General features: G+C 31.4%; 1 protein-coding gene across 4 annotated transcripts in view; it reads right to left on the bottom strand.

Moving 5' to 3' along the window:
* Positions 1-6: 6 nt before the first annotated feature.
* Positions 7-21,858, bottom strand: part of LOC106785992 (insulin-like receptor) — a 48,517-nt gene continuing 26,665 nt past the window's right edge. For 2 of the 4 annotated variants that reach the window (XM_014746919.1, XM_014746920.1), the window contains exons 2-12: positions 18,333-20,084; positions 8,831-9,005; positions 7,353-7,599; positions 4,971-5,082; positions 3,446-4,843; positions 3,079-3,356; positions 2,598-2,981; positions 1,975-2,507; positions 1,406-1,901; positions 1,068-1,312; positions 7-971 (exon numbers count right to left, since the gene is read on the bottom strand). In XM_014746919.1, the coding sequence (XP_014602405.1) occupies positions 293-971; positions 1,068-1,312; positions 1,406-1,901; positions 1,975-2,507; positions 2,598-2,981; positions 3,079-3,356; positions 3,446-4,843; positions 4,971-5,082; positions 7,353-7,599; positions 8,831-9,005; positions 18,333-19,083 (5,298 nt within the window). In that variant the 5' untranslated portion in view covers positions 19,084-20,084 and the 3' untranslated portion in view covers positions 7-292. The remainder of the gene's footprint in view (positions 972-1,067; positions 1,313-1,405; positions 1,902-1,974; positions 2,508-2,597; positions 2,982-3,078; positions 3,357-3,445; positions 4,844-4,970; positions 5,083-7,352; positions 7,600-8,830; positions 9,006-18,332; positions 20,085-21,858) is intronic. The other 2 variants (XM_014746922.1, XM_014746921.1) reach the window with 2 other exon arrangements.

Here is a 21,858-nt window from a genome sequence, read left to right on the forward strand (position 1 = left end):
AAAAAAAAAAAAAAATCAATTCATTTATAATTGTTCTTTCATGTAAGCTTGAACTGTCATTAAACGCCCGCGTGATTACAACTTAGGATTGTTCATTGATAAATAAGTGATAAATACGTTTCTTTCGTTCTAGACACTGCCTTTTTTTTGCTTTTCTTTTTTAATTACAACTATTTCCTCTTTCTCTCTTTCTTCTTTTTGTTCATAGCGACGAGAAATAAATGAGCTATGTTGAGTCTTTATTACGAACCCGTCGACTATTATAATTAAAGAAGAGTTTCACGTAGATGGACTACGTTTTTTTATTGTTACCACCGATGTAACCATTGTTCAAAGTCTCAGGTTCGTTCATATATTCAACTGTTGGCGAATGGCGTCTACGTTTCCCTTCAATGTCAACGTCGATCTCTAAGGTATTCAACGATAGCGATGGGAAAGAAAAGTTTCTTTCGTAGTTCGCTAATATCATCGGACTACTATTCTCATAATCAGGATTTTTCTTGGATTTAGATTTGATAGAAATCGGACTATCTTCCTGCGTTCGTTGCTGCATATGTTGTTTGATCAAATTTTGTAGACTTGTTGCCCTTCCTGTCGATGTTTGATTATCGATCCCTTTGGGTGTACTTTTAGCATGAATGAAGGGTGAATTTTTAACAGATTTCAAACTATCCTCGACGAATGGTAAATTTAATGTATCTTTGCTCGACGCTAAAGAATCTCCTGAAATACCATCGAAATCATCGAAACCTGCTTTCAATGGTATCTTAGACAAATTCATGTCATGGAAGTTCGTCGTTGTTTTAGAATTCTCACCGTATGGTTCTAACGTGTAACGTGGGCTCAAACTGTTTTTAATACTGGTCGGCTCGAAACTTGCAAAATCCCCAAAATCCTGACGTAAAGGAGAATCTTCTTCTCCTTCAGCTTCCTCTTCACGGAACTCTTGAAGAGTTGCCATCTCCAGGTCCCTGTTATCCAACAACACCATAAAACAAAAATTACAAACGCAAAGGTTAAACGATTAAACGTAAAATTAGATTATATCATAGAAATAATTCAATTACTTGTCAGTTTGCGGCGAATGAGACATATTCTGATTTCTCGCTTCGATGCCTTCAGAACTGTGATAAAAACTGACTCGTTCGAAATCTTCCAAATTAACATCTGGTAGCAATACGGTAGCTATATCGATAAAAGTTGGTCTTTTTGTTGCTTTATGACACCAAGTACGTCTCATTAAATTGTAAAGCGAGTCTGGACAGTTCTCAGGACGTTCCATAACACCTCCCTCGATTACATATCGTAATACCTACGAAAATACGAATCAATGTTATCGACAATCTCATTTGTGGTATTATCAAAATTGAATAAACTCATTTAACAATCATATTATCATTTTTACCTGGTCATTCGATAAGCCTTGATATGGTTGAGAGGCAAGAGTTACCATTTCCCATAAAACGACACCATAACTCCAAACATCGGAAAAACTCGTAAAGACGCCATCCTTCAAGCTTTCCGGTGCCATCCATCTTACAGGTAAAAGACCTTTGGTACCTTTACGATAATAATCAGTCTCATAGATATCCCTGGTCATTCCGAAATCACCGATCTTAACGGTAAGATCTTCGGCTACCATACAATTTCTTGCCGCTAAATCTCTGTGAACGAATTTCTTAGCCGCAAGGTAAGCCATGCCATCGGCTATTTCGATTGCCATTTGTAAAATTCTTTTCAAAGTCGGTGGCTGTCTAGAGAAATTTTCGCAAACGTCGGGTCTATGACTTCTCAAGTAAGTCTTCAAGTCACCGTTCACCATTAACTCCATTACTACCAATGTAGGTTGTCCTTGAGATACTACACCGAGTAATCTTACCACGTGATGAGTGTTAAAAGCTCTATAAAAGTATAAGTAATTAAATCTCAACGTGGAATTAATGGATTAGAAAAGAAAAATAACAAAATACTTGCTTCATAACAGACGCTTCGTTAAGAAATTCTATTCTTTCTCTATCAGTCGCATTCTCATTGACGGTTTTAACAGCACAACGAACTTCAGGTCTCCCTTTAACGACGTCTTTGGCTAAACCTTCGTAAACCATTCCAAAAGAACCATTTCCTAATTCTTTCAAAACTTGAATTTTCTTTCTGGGTACTTCCCATTCGTCGGGCACGTAAACTGTGCTCACGTATTCGGGATTAACAGTTGCTATGAGTCTAACACTACGAACGTTACGCATGTACTTCCTTTTGCAGAAATAAAACACTGCGGGTGACAGGACAACAACTAAAATACAAAAGATCGACCAAAATAGTATCCAATAGAGTCCTATATTGGATTCTTTGATGAAGAAATATAAGGGCTCCGTGTAATTTCCATTTCCAGCCAAACTTGTAGCCCTGACTTTGATCGAGTAATTGCCAGGTGGGAGATCTTTAAGATAGTAGACATTGCCAGATGCATTAAAATCACGTCTAGTAATGCAAACTACCGTTGCTTTTATCTATGAATAATAAAATTACCGATTTATTTATTAATTACATATTTTAATTAGAAGTCAATGTAATTCTAAAAATAAAAAACAAATCATTACATTTTGTATATCCACTCTCTTATACTCGATTTGATATGTAACGATCAAACCATTGGGTTCCGATGGTTCTGCCCAAGTAAGCTTAATATCAGTGAAGCTATTATTCGTTTTCATCAAAGTCAATTTCAAAGTATTAGGTGGAATATTATCAGCACCTTTCAATGGTAAAGTTCGATAAGTCTTCATACTCTTAGTCGAACAAGTATCATTGGTATCATTTTTCACAACCTCTCGGCAAGCTTGTACTTCGATGTTATAATAAGCAAAGTGTCTAAGATTTTTCAAAACGTAGCTGAGATTTGGCGTGGGCACTTCTCTGTCGAATGTGATATACGTATTGTTTACCATCTCTTCATTTTGATATTTTTTCTGCAAAGATTCCGCCTATCGTTAAAAAATATACTTATTTAACGAATTATTTTTAATGGAAAAGTGTAGTTAATGTTACTTTTGACTGAATATAGATGATATTATTCTATACCTTGGTGATATTTTGATCCATCATTTTGATCGCCTGAAGTATCTCGGAAGTGTCTCGTCTTCTACGAGCATCTATTCGTTTCACGTAAACCTGATTGTGTAAAGCATCCTCGAATGCAATAGAACTTGAAACTTCTTTTTCGCGCATCGACTGATCTAATTCCCTATCCGCACAATCGCAGGAAGATAAGTCAGGTATTTTAACTAATTCTTCCTCCGCGCGTTTTCTTTCTTCCTCGGCTATGACAGAGATCGATTTTTTCTCCGGCAAGGGCATTGCTAAATATCACGCGTAACATTATAAATTTATAATAATTCGATAAAGTTATTAAAAAAAAAAAGAAAAACAAAAATAATATACAACTTACGTTCATCGCAGTAGTTTCTCTGATCGATAAAACTGGAATCATCTTTTACCCAACGTCCCATAATTCTGTAATACGTAAGATTACCATTTTTTTTTAATGGCGGAGACCAAGAGATTATGATTTCGCTGCTAGAATTGCTCCGAGTTGTGAGAGCTCTGGGCGCGCTGGGTGCATGGGGTTTGGTGGTAAAATATGTAACTTTACTTTGAGCCCCTGACCTCTCTGTAGCGATGGTATATGTTTTTACGTAAAACGCGTATTGCGTGAATGGTTTCAATTGCGTTAAGATATGAGAGAGATATGTTGTTTTTTCAGGTTCTGTATAATTAGGAGTAACTGATTTGGTAGTTCCTTCTATGGCAGAAACATCATCAACTCTCCAACCGTCACCCCCGCAAGCGTCTCTTCCATCGTACATTGTCACATTTTCATTAGGTGCTTCTATAAAGTATACAACGTATCCCAATAATGATCTGGGATCATGATGAGTGAATTGTTCCCATTCGATCAATGCTGCATCCGATGTAGTTTTAGTGACAACTGTTTTCAATTCGGTAACATTACAAGCCACTTTATCGCCATTACTGTTAGGCGCCACTTCGAGATCAGTAAACTCTTGAAGATCTGCCTTTTTCCTTAGAGCTTCGATCTTATAAAAGCAGAGCTTAGGATTGAAATGAAAGAAGACTTTGGCCGGACCATCTTTGGAGTAAATACCAATATTACCGTGCGTACTCCAATCCCAAAGTTCTTGAAGATTCTGATTATCCAGAACAGCGAGAGTATATTTGTTGTTGTCCAAAGAGTTCCCTCTTATAACTCTAAGACTTTTTAAAAAGTTCAACGATATCAGAGGAAAACTTCTAACGATTTTAAGATACCCATCGATCTCTTCTATCATATTCAAACTATCCTCCAACTCGTTGACTATATTTTTACCACCTCTTATTTGAATCTCAAGGCTACCAGTTATATGAGTGCAACCACGTAACTTCTGAGCAGAAGCGATACTGTCGACGCTGGTACCACGACATTCCTTTAAACAAGGACCCTTACATTTTCTACAAGATGTCTTGTTGTTAACTTCTTCGTCCATGTATCCTGCAGGACACTCAATTATGCAGCTACCATTGAACGGTTTGTACGGATAATCTTTGACAATACTTAAAGCTTCACGGGGCTTCAACATTCTACGACATTCGTCCTCTCCGATGCAACGACGATTCATAAATTCAAATGTACCCTCTGGACAACGTTCTCCACACTGATTAGGTCCAATTAATACATTCTTACAAACTTTGCAATCATTTGCTGTTCGTCCTGTACAACCTCCCAAACACGATGGGTGGCAGCACTGACCAGACGCATCGCAGACACCTTCCAAACATCCGTCGCATACTGCAATCATCATTTTTCAATTAGGTTTTCAATGATTGTGTAATTAAATACAAATATTTTTTTATTGATCTCAGACCTTTTTGTTTTATAAATATATACATATATATAAGAATAAAAAAATATTTACTTCGTTGACAGTGCTGCCGATTCCAACAAAATGTCTCATCGGGCTTATTGTTGGTCAATCTTGTAGTACAATTTTTTTCACATATCGGACAGTCATTCTTTGGTTTATTTCCCTGTCAAATACAAAAATAAATTCTATGGAAACATGTTAGGATAGAATGATGCATTGTATACACACACTTACACGGAGCAATATGCACGCACATATTTAATATATGATATAATACTTTTTGTATTAATATTAAAATTGATTAAATTCATATTTATTGATTTAGAAGAAACGTTGTTCTCACTGGTAAACTTTATCGATTCGTCGTAAAACATGTTATCTCGTTTGAAATCGCGAAACGTTCGTCCGATTACTATCGACTTCGCACTTTTCTCTACTCGTGAAATATTACACGTTCAAATAATAAGAAGAGAAACACACGCGTGCCGCTCGAATTTCATTTATCCTACGTCATTAACTTATCGTCTTTCTCTTTCTTATTTTTTATTCGTCTTACAAAACGATTAAATTCTTTCTCCTGAAGAAAAATGATTCTACACAAATTTCTTCTCTTCTATCAAGACTTCTTCGTTTTTAAATTTAAACTTGAATTTAGAAATATTTTTTTACTTTCCTTTCTTGTTTTTATATTCAATTTTAAACACAGACACAAAATTAATTCGTATTATTTGTTCTAAATGTTTTTTAAAGGTTGAAATGTTTGTTTAAGTTTTAAAAGTGTATCAGTCGGTAAGTTAGATTCTCCTTCTTTTGTTTTCTATTCGAATTGACTCGAAACCGAAATTTCTAAGTTGTTATCTTGAAATTTATTAATGCACTAATGTATTGTTTAAAAAAATAACTATGTCATATTACAAAGTGTATATATAAATGTGTAATATTCATTCTAAAGTAAAATTAATATTCATTCATGTGTAGAAATTCATTCGTATTTGAATAAAAATCGTAAAATTTAATCGGTCGGTAAGATAAACTTTCTCTCCTCATGAAACTCATTCTTAAAAATTTGATTAATCTAATCTTTCTTTCAAAATAAATATATATAATTACAACATCAAACATTTCTCATTCAATTATCTCGAAGAGTTAAAAACCCATTCGAGATTTCAATTTTGCTTTGAAAAAAAAAAACAAAATAACAACGTGGTTCAATCAGTCGATACTAAAGATATCTCCTTTATCAACGCACTACGTTGATTTTTATTTCTAACAAAATTGTACGAATTAATTATAACAATATAATTATAAAAAAGAAAGAAGAGAGAGAGAGAGAGAGAAAAATAAGAAATAATATTAAAAAAACAACGACGACAGATGATATATGATATAATTGTAATGAAAATGAATTGAACAAATCAAATGAATTACTAACAACTGTTTTTTCGTTACATATTACTTTGGTCGTGTATATTGTTTAATAGAGAAAAACAAAGTGCATAGAATAAGATGAGAAAAGAGAGTATTATATTAGAGAGAGAGAGAGAATGTGTACGTATGTGTGAGGAGGGGCCGAGAGAGGGTTGGGAGGAGGGCGAGGGCGAGAGGGTGGAAGAGGGGAACACATCGCGAAGGTCGAAAAACAAATTGCGAAAGGCTGAGAGTTACGCTCGTTTCGTCCCGAGTGTTGTTGTTGTTCCTCCCATCGTATTCGTCGTTGATTCGAAGGAAAGCACGCGTGTTTGCTTTTCCACGAAGCATCTTCTAGTTACAGAGGACAATGCCTTTATGCGGATTTTCAAGGACTCCAACGCGGCGACCCATCCAGTTCCGAGGCTACACGTTTGTCTCTTTATAAACGTTTATTCGTGTGTGTACATGTGTATTTGACACACAAACGTACACGTGTAAATGTTCACATATGTATATATATATATACACGTGCCATCGATAATACTTATACACTTACTATTAAATTCTTTCGGCCATTTTTACGACCTTCAAATCGATCAAGTTCGATCCAGAATTTAATCGAATTTATTCCTATTTTTTTTCTGTTCTCTCTTTTCCTTCTTCTTCATCTTCATCTTCATCTTCATCTTCTTCTTCTTCTTCCTTGCAACGAGTCGGAAATATTTATGATGCATTTTATTAGATCGATTTCTCGAAAGAGGACGATGTTTAAATAGAGGATTCATTGTGTATGTGAGTGTATGTAAAATGTGTCCATTTTATATATATATATATATATGTGGTTCATTGAATTATTTAAATATTATCTTCAAATTTCTATTTAAAATGTTATGTTTTCTCGTAATAGAAAGAATGATTTTACTTTTGTGTTCTCTTTTTCAATAATTAAATTTCAATTTTTCTCTCTCACCATACCAAAAAAAATATGAATATATTTCTATATAAAATAATAAAAATCCTTACCGATATGACGTGTTCACCTTTCCCAGCTTTGGCTATGATATCCCAATCGATGGTGTCGACATAACAAAGTGCTGGATTTTTTTCGAAACGTACCGAACCACGTAGAATATCGGTTAACGAATGGAGACCGATTTCTTGCAGGTGCATCATCTCGAATGCAACTAATGCATAATTAATAAATAAAGAATGACCTCGAATCAATGTCAGGTTGGGAAATAGACGGCCGACGCTTCGTAATCCATTAACTCTGAAAAAAAAGAAGGAAAAAGAAAAAAAAAAAAAAAAAAGAAATAAAAATCAATATATTTTCTATTATTAATGTATTAATATTAAATATAAATAAATAATACAACACAAATATATTGTGTCTCTCTTTAAAATTAAGTTAACATCTAATCCTTTATCGATCGTCATTAAAATACATACACACAGCACGCACATATATTTTCCCATAAAACAAAATGAATATGGTGTGTGTATTTAAAAAAAAAAAAAAACAAACAAAAATTAAAATAAAACAGATGATAAAGTATTTTTAATCGTTTTTTGCAAGCGTGTCAATGAAAAGCTGTAAGATTCGTGCAACAACTCCATTCTACTCGTTTCGTGAGATCGTAAAAAAGAAAAAGAAAAAGTAGAAGAAGGAGAAGAAAAAAATAAACGCGGGGGGGAAATAAGAAGGGAGGAGGGGGGGATAAAAAGGAGGCAGAAGCCGCGATAATAACAAGCCGCGTGCCTGAGAACGAGTTTAGTGACCTGAGAAGGGGTTGGAACCGAGTGAAACGTCTACTTCGTTCTACTCGACCTTTTATAACTTCTCGATCGTTGCATACTTCCCTACAGACGGGGAAAAGGGACACGAAGATCAGGTTAATACGCGTACAGAAAAGTTTTATCCAACGGAAAAATAATAAAAAAATAAAAAAAAAAAATGATCTTATATACTCGTTGATTTATTTATAATTAAATACAAATCGAACGAGACACTTATTCGTCGATCGCATATATTTTTGTATCATTAATTATTTTAAATGATATAAAATATCATTTATAATATTATAATATTTGTAATATATAACATATTAATACACAAAGAGAATAATTTTTGTGATAATTGAATTATTATAGATATGAGATAAAATATTAATTAATAAATAATATTGAAAAATGTTTATTTCGAAAGAAGACGATTTGGGATTCGATGAAATATATTTATGTATAAAATTTGCATAAAACACGGCAAAGAAATAAATACACACACACAGAAAGAAAAGAAAAAAAAAAAACATAATAGAATTATGTTTCATCCAAAAGAATTCTGATAGTTTGATATTTTTGTAATTACGCAAACGTAGAGAATTAAATGCACGCACCCATGCGTTCGTTTATGGGGGAGGTAAAGGATTGTGTGTGTGTGCGTGCGTGCCTGTTATTTTATTCACGTTTTCGAAAGAGATAACATTGATTATTAAGCTTACCTGTATAAAATGAGGTATTCCGTTATTTCTACCAAATCTGGAAAGGTGAGATTCGCAAAGGCCGAATCGTCGGCATGATCGATTAGGAGAATTTGGACGAATCCTTCGACTACTCGACATCCTTGCAGTCTTGTGAATTGATTCACGCTGTTTCTTATGTCTATACTTTGGCACACTGTTTATCGAAAACAAACAAACAAAAAAAAAGAAACAAATGTCTCTATTAGATAATAGATATAAATGATTACATGGTAACAAAAAATCCCCATTTTATTTTATCCCCGAATTAAAATGAATATATATATATTATGTGTACACGTGTTTTATCATACGATCGTGTTTCACATATCAAGATGATTATTATTATTATTATTATAATTAATTATCTTCATTAATAATGTAAGAGAAGTATAATAAAAAACAAGAAATAAAATAAAATAAAATAAAATACATTTCCTCCATTCACATGTTTTTTAATATCATATATATTCATATGAAATAAAATGTGTGTATGTATATGTGTGTGTGTAGTTTCATAGGTTTATTCCAATGCCAGTTGATGATATTTTTAGCACGACCTGCTAGCATCGAGCTCGTCGACCGTTTTCGAAAGGGTTGTAACAGCAGACGGCGCGTCTTCAACTATATAAATAAGTTTCTTAGTCTATTTATGTTTTGTTTATTTGTTATTATATCAATTATAAATGTATACGTGGAATTATATGAAATATATAGAAAATACATGATATATATTTATTCATTGAAATTTGATTAATCTGTGAGCGTAACGTTTGGGGTGGGTTTCATCGAATTTTATTGATTTTTCTTGCCAAAGTATTATTTCACTATACACGTTACCCCCCTTCTTCTTCCTATTATATTATATTATACATTAATTTGTTTTTTTTTAAATATCGCGATAAAATAATAACCAATGTTAATTATAAATTATCTAATTAATTTTGGAATTATTAAATCGTGTCAATCCTAAAAAAAAAAAAAAACAATATCGGCGCAAAAATTGAAACGAATTCCATTAAGGAAAAAAAAAGTCTAAAGGAATGACTGACATTTTAGAAAGTAAATTTATGATTTACGCATAATTATCATAAGAAAAAAAAGAGAAAAAAAATGAAATCCATGTAACAACAACCTGATAAAATTACCACCACCACCACCACCATTACCATCGATGATGATAAACATTAATAATGAAGAATAATACGAATGTTTTTAGATAAAATAATCTAACATTGTGTGTAGTACCAGGAATTCATTCCAATCTGTTTCGTTTTGATACAAACATCCTCTCAAAGAGAGAAAGAGAAAGAGAAGAGAGTATAGGGAGTCTTAAGGCAGCCTACTTAAGAAGTTGCACCGGTCGATGCATTCCAGACTCTCTGCTGTTCAAGGTTACTAGCCATTCACCTAAAGGCCGAAGTACTCTGCTGCCCTGACTGCTGCCTCCTCTTTTTATCTTTATCCATAACTTCATTCTCTCTTTATTTTACCTATATATATATATATCTATTTATTTCTATTTTCTTCTATTTAAAAAAAAAAAAAGTTAAGAACCAACTTCCACCCCCGTCCCCCGCTCCTATTTTTATTCACTTCCAACATTTAACTCGCGCGTTCTTATTAATTCTTTCTCTCGCAACATTATTATTCTCTTTATTCCCACCACCTCCTTCTACTTATCTATTTTTATCTCATCTTCTCTTTGTCGAGAATCTTTGCCGTCATATATCCTCTTTCTCTTTCTCTTTTTTTCTTATTTTTATCACATATATTTTCCCACATCTTCTTCGTTTCTAAGAATTTTCACCCTTCGTATCTTCCCTCTCACTCTTTCTTTCTTTCTTTCTTTCTTTTTTTTCTTCAACTTCGTTTCTTTTTTTACTTGTTTTTAATTTTTGGTTTGCATCTCATTTTACTTTGTTTTCTTCTTCTACATTGATGAGAATCATTGTCCTCGTATCTTCCTGCCCCTGTTTCTTTCTCTATCTATCTTTCTCCCCCACCCCCCGCACCCCGTCAAGTCTTTTTCTTCTTTTAAACATTCCTCAGGATTCGTGCGTAGAAGAAAAGCTGCTATGAAGTATAAACCCTCCTTCTTTTTCGCTAAGGAAACTTCTTTGAAGAAAACCGGTTCTTGCAACTATGTGTACGACCACCGAGAAGTCCTAAGTTACTCGGTAGAAAAGAAAAAGAAAAAGAAAAAGAAAAAAAGAAAGGGTCGGAGAGAGAAACACGATTGATTGACTAAGTGAGACTGACAAAGAGATAGAAAGATGGAAAGAAAGAGAGAGAAAGAGAAATCCCGGATCTTCTACCCAGCTCTTCTCGTGGATAGACAAAATGTTGCAAATGTTTTTGTAAATTTTATCCCACGGCATCGTATTGTAAATTAGAAAAAAAAAAGAAATAGATATAGATATAGATCGAGATAATCATAAATAGATAGATAGATAGATAAAGAAAGAAAGAAAGAGTGACTGAGTGAGATGTCAGAATTTCTATGTAAATTATTATCTTATCTTTTACACATTTTCTATTATATAGGAATTTATTTTATCCAATCTACAAAAGCATTGAATTAGAAAGATAAATCTTATATATATATACGTATTTATTTTTTGTATCTATGTATGTGTTAATTTGTAACGCGTATTACAGGTTGAGTCCGAGAATTGCGAGAAAAAAATCTAACTCAAATGTTATCTGATTTTTTTGCTGGGGCGGGTGGATATTGAAAAAATATTATTCGTTTTTTATTAAAAATAGAATTATTATTATTATTCGATATATATGTATATTTACGCGTGTATGTAACTACGATATGATAAAAAGTAACAACAATAGAATTATAGAAAGAAAACGGAAGTCCCACGCATACCAGGGGGGAAAGGAGGGGGCCAGGGGAATCGTATAAGTATTTCTCAATGGTGTTTTTACAGTATATAACACGCAGGACGTGTTATATACGTGTGTGTGTATTCGAACACGTTCATCGTTTCTTCGTCTCGTAATCTAAGTTTATGGTATCGCTAGTCGAATACTTAGAAAGCTGTTAGATAGCATGCTGCTCGACGAAGCTTTACGATCCCTCTTCTCTAATATTTTCTATTTCTGAATTATGGGGAAAGGAGTATTAGATAAAGCTTCGATAAATCCTACTTTTTTTATTTCTATATTTGTAATAAGTGAAATTTTATATACTGCATCACGTTTATATTTTTCATAACTAACATTGAAACAGACCATTACGATAAATTTATTTATTTATACAATACAAATTGATAAAAATTAGAAAAATAAAAAGAAATTGTATAAATCTTGCAAACAAATAAAATAAACTAATAATAATGATAATAAAAAAGAGGAAGAGAGATGGTATAGAAATGATTTGAATAAAATTTGAACTCGAATAAAAGGAAGGAAGGAAGGAAGGAAGGAAAGGAAGGAAGATAGTTTAATTAATTTTAGAAATAAAATAAGGAGACGCGCGGGTAGAAAAATCATAAATAAGAGGAAGAAAGAAGGAAAGAAAAAGTAAGGATCGTCTAGACAGCAACTTCCGGTATCGTTGGGACGGTGGCCATGTTACGACAGACCCCCTTTTGCTTCTCAACACCTGGCTTCGTCGTTCACTCCTCTTTTGAAGGTGAATGACCTCTTTCGGTATACCTTTTTATATTTCGTCATTTATTAAATTAGAACTAATAATCTAATATCTAGTTTCAAGATTTTTTACAATTTGTTGGATCAATCAATAAAATATATGTACGAAACAATAAAAAGAAATAAATATTAATAATTCAACGAACAAAATCTATAACTGATTTGAATTTTGATTCGTATCTAATATAATTCTCTAATGAATTAATGGAAAAATGTGTGTGATGCATGTACTGGTGCTAAATTTTTTTTGCAATTAAAAAAATGATGGGGAGGGAGGGAAAAAAACATAAACGAATAGAATTGTTTTTTTTCTGGCGGAGTATTTGGCCCGTGCGTCTTCACCTTTTAGACCGTTGTCACCGAATTAGATGGACTTTGGCTCGAGAAGGTTCACGAGAAAAAAGTTTAGTATATGTACACAGAAAAGAGAGAGATACGTGATTCGATCAATGGGCTTCTTGCCAAGGACATAAAAGTTAATTTCAAGATCCTGATATATTCGAATGCGAAATTTTTTTACGATGAAATAAATAAAATTAGAAATTATCTCTGTCGGATATTTTATTGAAAATATTATTAAAAAAAACAAATATATCTGTGAATATACGATATTAAACGTAATAATATATTTTCAATTTAACAAAACGCAAAAAAAGAAAAAACCTAATATAATTTTATTTTAAACGAATACGAGAGGAGATAAATTATTAGGCAATACGTTTGGAACAAACAATTTTCTAAATGACCATAGTCTCGAAAAATCTACGCACGCACGCACACACACACACATACATATAATTTCCCCTAACGTCGACATTATTCTCTATTAGAAAAAGAAGAAAAAAAAAAAAAGTACATAGAAAAGCATACTAAAGGAGGATAAGTGTATGTATACACGCGTGTGTGTGTGTATATGGTAACGTATACGTGAATACATCTACGAAATTCCCCTAACATCGATATTATTCCATATAAGAAAAAATATATATACCTATCTATACTAAAGGAGGGTGTGTATATTTGTGTATGTGTCTGTGTGTGTCTGTGTGTGTTCTAAGGAGTACGAAACTACGACGCAGCACTCGCAAAAGTTCATCGGCCTGAGCCACGCGTTGCTGCGTCGTTCTAACCAGTAACGAAATTATCGAACGAGAACGTTCCAATATTATTTATATTCCTTTTTTTTTTTTTAAATATTATTCTAACATTTGTATACCAGCTAACACCACACAATAATATACCTGTTACCCAATGCTCGTATATAAATTATTTTAATTATCAATAAATGTGAACACACGAATAAAATATGAATATCCTTAATACTTAATTCCCCCTTTCCTTCCTTCCTGTATACTCTCGTATGCCTAAATAAAATGTAATCTTACATTAGAAATATATATATATATGATTTAAAATAATTTTGAAGTTCAATTAAGTATATCTGTCAAGTTAATTAAGTATTTATTTCAAAGACAACGACAATGATTATCAAGATGATCGAGTCGAAATTGACATTGATGACCTATCTAGATCTTTCAAATGATATTTCAAATGAGACTAAAAGATCAATTGATCTCACGATCATTCGATCAATGATATATGTATATGTGTGTGTATGTAAATTTGAAGCGTGGGACGACGTCTTCTCCTTTTGAGAATGGTCAATAATTTTACAGTCATTATTCTTACGAGAAAACGACCCTTCCTTCTTTCTTTTTTATTTTTCTTTCTTTCTTAAATCTCACACACGTACTCTCTCTCTTCTCCTTTTACACTACGTTATTCCGTCTGATTGTTTTTTTCTCACTTTCTATCTTTTTTTTTTTTTTCATTTTTCTTAGACTGTTGTAAATCTTTCCCTTTTACTTCACGAGGGAATTACTTACACTATCGTATCAACATATTTCTCTCTTTTACCCACGTATAACTTTTTTTCCTATTTACTTTCTGGCGCCTAGAATTTTACTACTACGGTTGTATAGTATAATCTAATATGTGTTTTCTTCCCCTAACACTCGTGGTTATTATGTGCTTTTTAATTTATCATTTTCTATGGTATATAACCTTTACATAAGATGGTTCCTTCGTATTACTTTTTTCTATCGAATCATTTTATTTTTTTTTATTTTTTTTTTATTTTTCTTCAATCAACAAGTTCAAATTATGATGCAACATTTTTACGAGAAATCAAGCAAGTAAGCAAGCAAGCAAGCAAGTAAACGTTCCTTTACACGTTTCTATCAATTATATAAAAGTTAATATATTTTCTCTCTCTCTGGATGACATTTAAAATAATATAAGATAATAATAAATTTAATATATTTTTCATGTGAATTATATATATATATATATATATATAGTAGATTTGATGAATTTCTTCTTATTCGTTTGCTTATCTGTTTCTCTGTAATTAAATTTGCAATTATCCTTTCATTTAGAATTTTTTTCAAAAATCCTCATTACCTTTCGAATTTGTGATTCATGAATGATTAAGTAACAAAGAATCTTTAATTCATCGATGAAGTCGAATAAAACGAAGAAAAATAAATAACAACTTAAAATATCAATCATGTTGCAACGATCTCTTGCCAGTACCGTTAGATATCTACCACACGATTCTAACATAAAACATAGTTGCATAGCTGCATAGTTACCATACTTGCATACTTTCAAGATATACAATGTTGAGAGAGACGAAGACAAAGTTATTTGCTTCGTCATTTTTTTATTCCTTCCTTATTATTATTATTATTATTATTATTATTTGACAAATATTTCGAGAAACACGTTTAAAGGATAATTATAATAAATACAAAAAATCTAATGTGAATTATCAGAAAAAGAAAAAATCAATGAAATACTGTAAAGAATTCTTTGCAACTCTTATTCATAAGAATATAATTGCATATAAGATGATAATAATAATAATAATAATAAAAAGAAAATAAATAAATAAATAATGTATTAAATATTTGAAAATATCAAATCAACGACGTGTGTGCATAAATGTGAGAAAAATGCATAAGTTAGCATCAAGTATGTTATAATCAAATTTATCTCTGTTTCTATCAATCGTATAACATTATCAATGCCATAAAACAATGCCAATAATAATAATAATAATAATAATAATAATAATAATAATAATATATAAGGATGGAAAGAGGATGATAGTGGTAAATTATAAAAATTTACATGCGATTGCATCTCTTTAGTTGTTCTCGTTCACACCCACCCCCAGCCTCAGCCCCGTTCCTTCTACAAGCCCCTATCATTTTCCATCGTTCGATTTTACGCTCGATATGATTTAAAACGCCTAAGTTTTATGGATATAACGGCCATGGGCGATTGGACATCGTAAATCTGTACTATTCGAAACTCACATATTTCTCTTTCTTTGTCTCGATCATTTTCAAGGTGGAACAGAATTCCCCCTACCCCACTACCTCATTCTCTTCTTTACCCCACGTTGCTACTATATAAATTATATTAAAAATCTATACTAACTTCTCTCTCGCGAATATATGATATCGAAATGATTTTCCATACAAATTTATTCCGATTTAAATTTTTTCGTTTTTTTTTTCGTTTCTAAATCAACAAATCTTTTCTTTTTTTTTCTTTTTAATTTTTATACTAACACATCTGTTAGAATACGCATTTACATATATATTTTTTATTATTTATACGAGATATCTTTTTACAAACAATAAATCAATAATAAATTAACGTATACGACATAATAATTGAAGAAAATTACATCTTATATTAATAATAATAAAATAAAAAAGAAAAAATTAAGTTTCATTTTTCATACGATTGTTTTGGGCACAGAACAACGAATAAGTTCGGATTAAATTCATAGGAATTTCTAAGAGAGAGAAAGAAAGAAAGAAAAAAAATAAAAAATAAATAAAAGGAAAGAGGAGGAGGAGGAGGAGGAGGAGGAGAACGAGGACGATCTGATTTAATTCGCTCGAAATTCTCCAGACAATCCCCCATGGTACACGTTGTAGCTACCCATGGAATCTGTTCTTCGCGAAAGATAAAAGCCGGACACGATAAACGCGTCTTCTGGTGGAAACGTTAAAGGTATATACTTTCCTCTCCTCTCCTCTCCTCTTCTTTCCTCTCTCTCTCTCTCTTTCTCTCTCTCTCGATTTATCGTTTCTTTACTGCTTTTATTCGTTTACATTCAACTCTTTATCTACACACAAATATATAAATGCATTTATGTACATATATATGTAGGTGTTTGTAAGTGTATATGTGTTGAAAAAGATTATACAACATTTATGAGAAAAATCATAATAGACACTCGTGTACACGTGTGTTTGTACATATTAAATATATTATATATAATTAATATGTTTGAAAATGAATATAGGAAAAAAAAGCATTGTCACCGAGACATTTGTTTCTTTTTACTTTTTTTTTTTTTTTAAGAAATATATGGAAATTATCGTAAATTTGATTAGTACAAAATTTAAGAAACACCATATCCTACGGTACGTGTAATATTATTTTTCTTATAGGTATATTCGTAAAATATTATTTATTTGGTTAAAATATATAAAAATTTATCGGTATTAATAATTAATATTGAAATAAATGAATATATTATACGAGAGAGAAATGATTAAAATGATTAAAAAGAAAAAGTTCTTCGGATAAGATCTGTAGATGTTGAAATCTTCAGCTTCCGAGTTGTATTATTTCGTTAACCGGATGAGATCGTTTTGTCAAATCAATGATATAATGTCGGCGTAAACCTCGTCGTATCGCATGATATTTCTATCTACATGTCTCTTCTTTTCGATTCGATGATATTTCAAAGTTCAATTAAAATTAAAATAAATGAAAACAAAAAAAATAATACTACAATAATTTTTTTTAAGATTTCAAGGAATACAACATTGTACTATAATAGATTTATACAAATGTATCCTCGAATCTTTTTATTATATATATATATAAAAATAAAAATAATTATGCATTTCGAACGGAAGCGGACATTAAGACAAATATATTAAATATCTTTGTCCGAAATCCGAAAAATTATCATCTATCAAACTAAAAGGAAATAAAACTATTATTATAATTATTACTAAAAAATGATATGAAAATTATTGAACAAAAATATTTGATATGTTTTTTACAAAGAATTTACTACCAATTTGAACGCGCGAAATATTTGATATATCTCATTACTGAAATATATTCAAATATAATCAACGTCTCTTCGTTGAAATCATTTTTTTTTTCTTCCAAAAATAAATAACTCAAAATCGTATGAATGCGAATTAATATTCATAAACTCGTTTGGTAATCAAACTTGATTTTGATTTATTTATGACAAGGTCACGGTCATAAATTCTTTACAAGAGAAATATTTTCAATGATAATTTAATGAATGAGTTTTAAAAAAGAGAAAGATGTATTCAATCAATCTCTCTATCGATCTGATTAACACGTGGCTACCGTTTAACGCAATTTTAAACGCGTGTTAATTTGTATTTAACGTCATTATGAAAATATACATTAATAATATTTGATTTATTATTTAAATCACAAAAGGTAGAACTTTTTCTTTTTTAAAAAATGATCCACACGATGTGTTTTTTTATATCATACGTGTACAGTCGACAAATAAAACGAATTTTACACATTTTAAACATTATTCGATTAACCGTCAAACATTTCTGAACCCACATTTATCGTAAAAATAAAAATAGATTTATTCCAATAATATATATATAAAAAAAAAAAAAAAACAACAACAGAAAATAGAAATAAAATGAAATAAAGTTATACTCACCCCCGTCTTTTTTGGAGTACCCAACCGAAGTTTTTCTTTGCAAACTGGCGACAGCGTTAGGCGGGAAAGTTAATGCAAGGAATAGGGCAATACTGAACGCTAATCTCCAAAAGCACAAATTTTTCCACCGTACAACACTCGAAGCGTATCTCGAATTTTCTCCACGATTTTGCAATGATGAATAATTATTTTCCCTTGTTATCCATTTATCCTTGTCGTCCTTTCTTCTGATACTCTTCGATGATACTTCGTAAAATGAACGACAATATTTCGAAGAAGAGGAAGAAGACGATGACGATGACGATGAAGATGACGATGAAGATGACGATGAATTATAATAATTCGAATCTATTTCATCTAAATGACGATCAGACGAATTTAACGAAGAAGATCCGTGCAACCTTTCACAAAGTACACAAGTTCTCGTTGAAAAATGATTATTGTTACACTCCTCCTTATTATTATTATCATCATCATCATCATTTTCTTCTTTATAATCCTTTTTACACTCGTTATTAATCATCGTAACACCGTTCGAGCAACAACGACAACGACAAAAACAACAACCACCACTTTGACAACAGAAGTTTGCTGCTGATTGCTGATCGTCAAGTGTACTACTGATGCTTCTTGTTGTACTCCTAGTTGACTTCCTACTACTACTACTACTAGTACTACTATTACTACTACTGCTATTACTGTTTAACTCCTCGTGTATCTCCATTCTGCGCATGCGTCGTGAGAAATACATTTTTCTGCCCGCTTATTTTTTTTTTTTTTTTTTAACTTTTCAGTAATTTTCTTCCAACTTGTCTCCTTTTTTCGAAATTTTCTTTGCCAAATTGTCGTCCACCGAAAAAAGTTCTTCTCTTCTTTTTCTTCTTACTTGTTCCCTCTCTCTCTCTCTCTCTCTCGTTTATTATTTATCTGAATATATAATTTCGATATTAATCAAAATGATCGTTCATCGTAGATCGTAGGTAATATAATATCACTCGTAAATCTTACGAATATTATTTGAAGTTAATAACAATAGAGATATGATTTAACTCCCGTTAAAAACTTAAACAATTTGTCGTAATATTGAATCATTTGAAATCCATCGATACGATTGGATAATATTGATGACAACGATGACGATGACAATGACGACAATGCTGATGATGATGACGATGATGATGATGATGATGAAGATAAGACGATGGTGTTCATTGATTTCGGTTGGTCGTTCACGTGGACCAACGCGATTTTTAACAAATTCGATGGAACAATAATAAAAACTATAACAATGACGATAATTATTGTTATTAATTTATCGATAGTTGCTGGTTTTCGTCTTCTTCTACGTCCTCCCATCAAGATCGTTCGACGTCGTGCGTCGTTAGCACGACGGATTCCTAATTGCCGTTTATTCGATTAACCAATCCTCCACCTCGGTGTTACCACTACAACAGGACCCATATTCTTATTCTCGTTGGCACGTTGGTAATAATATTATTCGAGTAGTGGTCATCACACATATACAACAAGCGAGAAAAACAGATCCCGCGGTTGGTTCATTTCCAATGGTGGTGATGGTTGTTGTTGCTTCAAAATTTAACAAGCAAACAAGAGGCCGTGGGGGGCACAGGAGGGCCAGAGGGTTCGAACAACCAAATAAGATGACAAATTGATCGACGAGGAATCAATCGATTTATCTTTTCTTTTCTGTCTTTCTTTCTTGATTATCGTTGATCGTTCCTTCCTTTTTTTCTGCAATCAAACATTTCATTCGTTAGGTTACGTTTATTATATTTTAGATTTATTTGGGAAAATGTAATCGTGTCTATTAAATTATTGTATAACAATAATATATATAAAAGATTTTTGTTAATAATTAAATGAATAATAAATATATAGAATTAGTTTGTATATTAATTTCATTGAAATGTCAACTTCATTTTAGCAAACATTTCATTTCAAGATAATAATGCAGTTTCTATACTATTACGTATTTGAATTCGTATTACAAGACTGTAGAATCTATCGTAGAAACACTCACACATGGGATGAAAAAATAGAAGATATAGTAGATACGTGAATTGTTTAAAAGCTAAGCAAGTTCAGAGAAAATTCGTGATGCAATATTCAAAACAACGTCTCATCATCGTTCAACCTATGTGTACACATTTGCGAGTATGTACCACCCAGTGGAACATTAACATCAAAGACAGACAGTAGGAGAATGAGTAGGAGAGAAAGATTGGATGATGGGGGAGGTTAGGGAGTAGGGGGTTGGTTGGTGGAAGGGTGTGGGTTGGTTGAAGGATTGCGAGAAGGATACAATGGAACTAACAAACGTTTGCAAGTCAAACGGTGCTTTTCATTATGAGGAATGGCTACACTTAAAGCTCTTCTAACTCACCGTTATCCTAAATACAACCACAATAAAACAACCACTGTTTTTTCTATCCTTTATTGCTTTATCAAACTTACTTTTATCATTTTTTCATATTTTTATTTTGCGATCTCTCTCGTTTCTTTGAAATATAATTATTGAATAATAAATTCGTTTTTCAATTATTAAAAGAGTATAATATTTTGTCGAGATTCTATCTATGTAAAAAAAAAAATGTAAAAAAAAAAGAAAAAGGTTTTATCTACCCTGGAAATTCCCTCTTTATCTTTTATCGAAACTAATATAAATCTAAAAATATATTATACACGTGTGTGTATGTGTATAATGATGATATAAATATATTATTATTATTATTAACAAAAAAGATGAAAAAAATAAAAGAATAATAATAAAATAAATGTTTGCCAATCGACTACTATTAATTTTCTTTTAACAATAGCAAACATTTAAAGATTAATGTAACATAATTATATTAATTGAATATTAGAAATGTATTATAATATTATTTCGTATTAAAGTAAACATGTATAAAAACCGACTTTTGCAAATCGTTTCAATATCGATTCTTATCGATTCGGACAAATCACAGAACCGCAATTTTTCATTTTTATCACGTAACACCAGTGTTCTTATCTACAATAACACGTGCGAGTAACTTAAATTATAGCTAATAACGATAAAAACAACAAGATATAGAAAAAGAAAAAGAAAAAAGAAAAAAGGGAGGGGGAGGGAATTTTTAAAACAAATTAAATAAAAAGAAGAAGAAGAAAAAGAAAATAGAAGAAACTAAAAACAAATATAAAATATAAATAAGTAATAATATTAAACATAAATAAGAATAAAAAGAAAAAAAATAAAATTGTACAATTAGTTTTTTAAACGACGATATATAATATTACTCATACAATCTAATTGGATATCTTATCGTCATTTCTATGCTAACAATTTTTATGCACAAGGACGTTATATAACTATCTTCTAATGATAATAATACTTTAATTAGTTAGTTACTCGTTAAATACTAGATTTAACTTTATTACCATCGACTTACATATACGTAAATATTCCTTTTTCGATATTATTTATAAATAAATACTATGAATTATATATGTGATACCTTTTTGT

The sequence above is a fragment of the Polistes canadensis genome, unplaced genomic scaffold (assembly GCF_001313835.1).
Source record: "Polistes canadensis isolate GaletaPanama2010 unplaced genomic scaffold, ASM131383v1 scaffold_61, whole genome shotgun sequence".
NCBI lineage: Eukaryota > Metazoa > Arthropoda > Insecta > Hymenoptera > Vespidae > Polistes > Polistes canadensis.